Source organism: Octopus bimaculoides, chromosome 11, assembly GCF_001194135.2.
Source record: "Octopus bimaculoides isolate UCB-OBI-ISO-001 chromosome 11, ASM119413v2, whole genome shotgun sequence".
Classification (NCBI taxonomy): domain Eukaryota; kingdom Metazoa; phylum Mollusca; class Cephalopoda; order Octopoda; family Octopodidae; genus Octopus; species Octopus bimaculoides.
In genome coordinates this window covers 47,460,457-47,464,028 of record NC_068991.1, presented here as the reverse complement: position 1 = coordinate 47,464,028, position 3,572 = coordinate 47,460,457, and the positions used below count along the sequence as shown (strand labels likewise).

Genomic DNA, 3,572 nt, shown 5'->3' with positions numbered 1-3,572 from the left:
GAATAATGCTCAGCCACACAGTGAGGATGACATTCCAAAGGCTGGAGCAGTTTGAATGGGAAGCGATGCCCATCTCACTATATTCACCGGACATTACCCCATCTGATTATCATTTATTCTGCAGTCTTCAAAATCATTTTGACGGAAAAAATATAAATGCTGTAGACAAGGTCTGAACAGAGAAGTGAATGTTGGAAGAGGGGTCTTGCAAGTTTACCAGATAGATGGAAAAACATTGTAGAAAATGAAGGAGTATATTTTAGATTAAAAAAGAACTTTATCTTAATTTTGAAAGATAAAAGAAGTAAAAAAAAAACTGCATTATTTATGGGATGACCCAATATATACACAAAAGAGAGAGAGAGAGTATATCTATACTACACATGCACCTACACAAAAATTTGTACAAAAATAACTTTACAGTTTAGAAACAGCTGGAGACTTATGGTTACTTATTAGGTAATATAAGAATCATCTCGTGTTTTTCTGCCCTTCAATATGAATCTTTTTGATTTGGATTGAATTTCATGTAATTGGTAATTATTTTATTTACTCCAGGGAGATTGATGACAATGTTGATATCTATTATGATTTGAACTCAAGAAATCTGAGGCACTTAACCAAATATGGATTATTATATTTCAAGCTAACTTCAACATCTTTTACTTTACATTTACTTGTAGACAAATAGTATGTAGAAATATTTATGACTTTTTAAAAAAATAATTCTAACATTCATCCATTCTAGGATAATTCAGTCATTATACAAAGTGAGTCACACACTTACATGTTGATATAAATATTGATATGTATACACATACATATTTTATACACAGACTATTCACTCAAGCATTGCATAAACTTTCGCTTGACAACTTTTTATTAAAACTGAGATTCCTCCTTTTTTTTTTTGGTTTGTCTGTTATCTTTTTCTTTTTCGATATTACAACAGTCCCAGCTTTTCTGAAGTTGCTTTTATGACTTGAATAAAAGAGAAAACTCAGATATTTAAACATGATAGCATGATTTGAAGACCAAATTTCCTGAATGGATGTAAAGTTACAGAATATGTGCAAAGGAATGCCACCAAACTGAATACAAATTTGAAGGTCTTCACAGAGGAAGTTCGACTTAAGGCGCTTGTTTTCCTTTTAGTTCTTCACAGACAAAGGAACGTACACATTTGATAAAGAATGGTATAAGAAGGTTGTGTAAAAAAACAACCATCCAGTTCAAGAATAGACTTGATGATTATTGGAAGAGCATAAAATTTCAAAGGCCCTAACATGCAGAAAGGGTATATAATATATAAGCTGTAATTCACAAGTTTTTGCACTGCAGCCAAAAACAAAAAAAAATTGATTAAAAAAATATTGTGAAGCATGATTTCTTTCTCATTAAAGTAATGAGTTGCAAAACTAATCAGTTGTTGCCTTAATGGTGGCATCTTCTAGATAGAAGGCTGTTTCAGGAGATGTTTCAAGTAATGTCTTGGCTGCATTCAAAGAGGTGGACTTTAGTGCAATATCGAGAGTTATACAAGAGTATGTGTGAAAACAGAATATCAAACGTCGGACGGTGGGGGAAAAAAAAAAAAGATAAAAAAAGGGAGATAACTTTTAACTGGCGACAGTTTTACACATTGCGTTTCTATCGGGGATAGAAGCTGCAATCAGTGAACCTTCAGAACAATGTGGAGGTGTACAACACTTCTAAACCAATCCTACAGTAAGTCAATGAAGAGGTGGGGGAGAAATAGAAATAAAATCATTTCTGTTGTTACTATTTAGACTCCAGCAAAATTTTGATTAGAGGTGTTCAGCAATGTCTATTCCATCATTTTTCTTTACTTTTCCTTTCTTTTTTTTTAATTTTTTTTTTTAGATATATAGTTTATATAGGACTACGTTATTCAGTATGTCCTTTCTTTTGTTTTAAACATTAGGGAGTGATTTGAGAGAGATTTAGTTGATTTTTCTAGTTGGTCAAGTAACTATATAGTGACTCCCTCTTGTCTCAAGTAAGATTTGGAGTGTGAAGGTGAGACAATACATGCAACAGTTAGTAGTTTGGAAAATGCACAAAACGTATGTGATAATGTGGAGTATATTAGAGTTATATGCAGTCATGTTTTAGTGAAAGAGAGCTGAAACTATAGAGAACCAGACTTTAGATGTTTTCAGGTATCTAAAGTTTAGTTATTTGTTCTACAGAGTTCAAATTCTACTAGAGACAAATTTATTTTGCATTATTGTGGAGTTGGCCAAACAAATACCTGTAATAAATTGAAGCTGTATATATTGTCCATCACCATTTCCTATGAAAAGAAAAAAAAAAAAAGATTTGTGCCTTGCCTAAATAAAAAATTATAATATGAAGTTTTATTCAGTCTCAGTACTTGATTGGTACTTTTTTTAACAACTTTGGAGGGATAAAAAGCAAAGTCAACCTTATATGGATTTGAACCCAGCTAAATTCTACTAAGCATTCTGTCGGATATGCTAACGTTTCTATCATCCATCACCTTAGTGATAATAATGGTTTCTAATCTAGGCATAAGGCCAACAATGCTCATGTTTGCCATATTTTACCTCACTTCAATTTAATAACGATTACATCATCATTATTATCATCAGACTCATTATTGTTTAAATGTCCACTTTTTAATGTTGCCATGTCAGACGGAATTCATTGAAATATTTGCTACAGCTTGATGCCCCCTCTTGTTGCCAACCTTCATCAGTTTCCAAGCAAGGAAATATTACCCCATGGTCAAGCTTATTTTTATGAAGATTGGAAATAAACAATACCGCTTGTATGACAGTGATGCTCCTTTACAAATACTGAGCAATGTCAAGGCAAAGAGACATAAACACACACACACACACACATGATGGGTCTCTTTCAGTTGCTGACTCTCAAATTCACTCAGAAGGTTTCAGTTGACCCAGAGTTATAGTAGAAGACACTTGTCCTAGATACAGCACAATGGGACTGAATCCAAAACCACATGGTTGGGGAGCAAAAGTCATTAAAGAGCCAAATAAAATACTTTATGACATTTGTTCAGGGACTCTGCACACTTACTTCAAGTACTGGCAAGTCAACTTCACCTTTCATCCTATGAGCGTTGATAAAATAATGAACCAGTCAAGAGTGCTTATTTGGAATAGTTAGAATATGAGACAAGATGGCTCATGGAATCTGTTTTGGCTCTTTTTGTTCTGTGTTCAGATTCACAATCTTATTAAACCTTCTTCAAAAGTAAGATTTTGCAAAGCACTGCTGTTGATTCTGATATGAAAAAGAGACTGCTTACGGAACTTCAACGAACTCATAGAAACTAATATGGTACAAGGTTATAAGAGCCCTATGTATATGGAGGGTGCAGGAGAATTTTCATTTCATATACATACATGCATGCATCATACATGTGTATGTTGTGTGTGTGTGTGTGTGTGTGTGTGTGCATGTACATACACACATACACACACATGTATGCCATGTTTGTATGCATGTATGTGTATGTATACATACATACGTACATACATATATATATATATATATATATA

At 33.2% G+C, this 3,572-nt stretch overlaps 1 protein-coding gene across 1 annotated transcript in view; it reads right to left on the bottom strand.

Annotated features, from left to right (window-relative positions):
- Window positions 1-862: 862 nt before the first annotated feature.
- The window catches only part of LOC106870843 (ADP-ribosylation factor 5), a 33,370-nt gene continuing 30,660 nt past the window's right edge, over window positions 863-3,572 (bottom strand). The window contains exon 4 of the mRNA XM_014917075.2: window positions 863-2,317. Coding sequence (XP_014772561.1) covers window positions 2,217-2,317 — 101 coding nt within the window. The 3' untranslated portion in view covers window positions 863-2,216. The remainder of the gene's footprint in view (window positions 2,318-3,572) is intronic.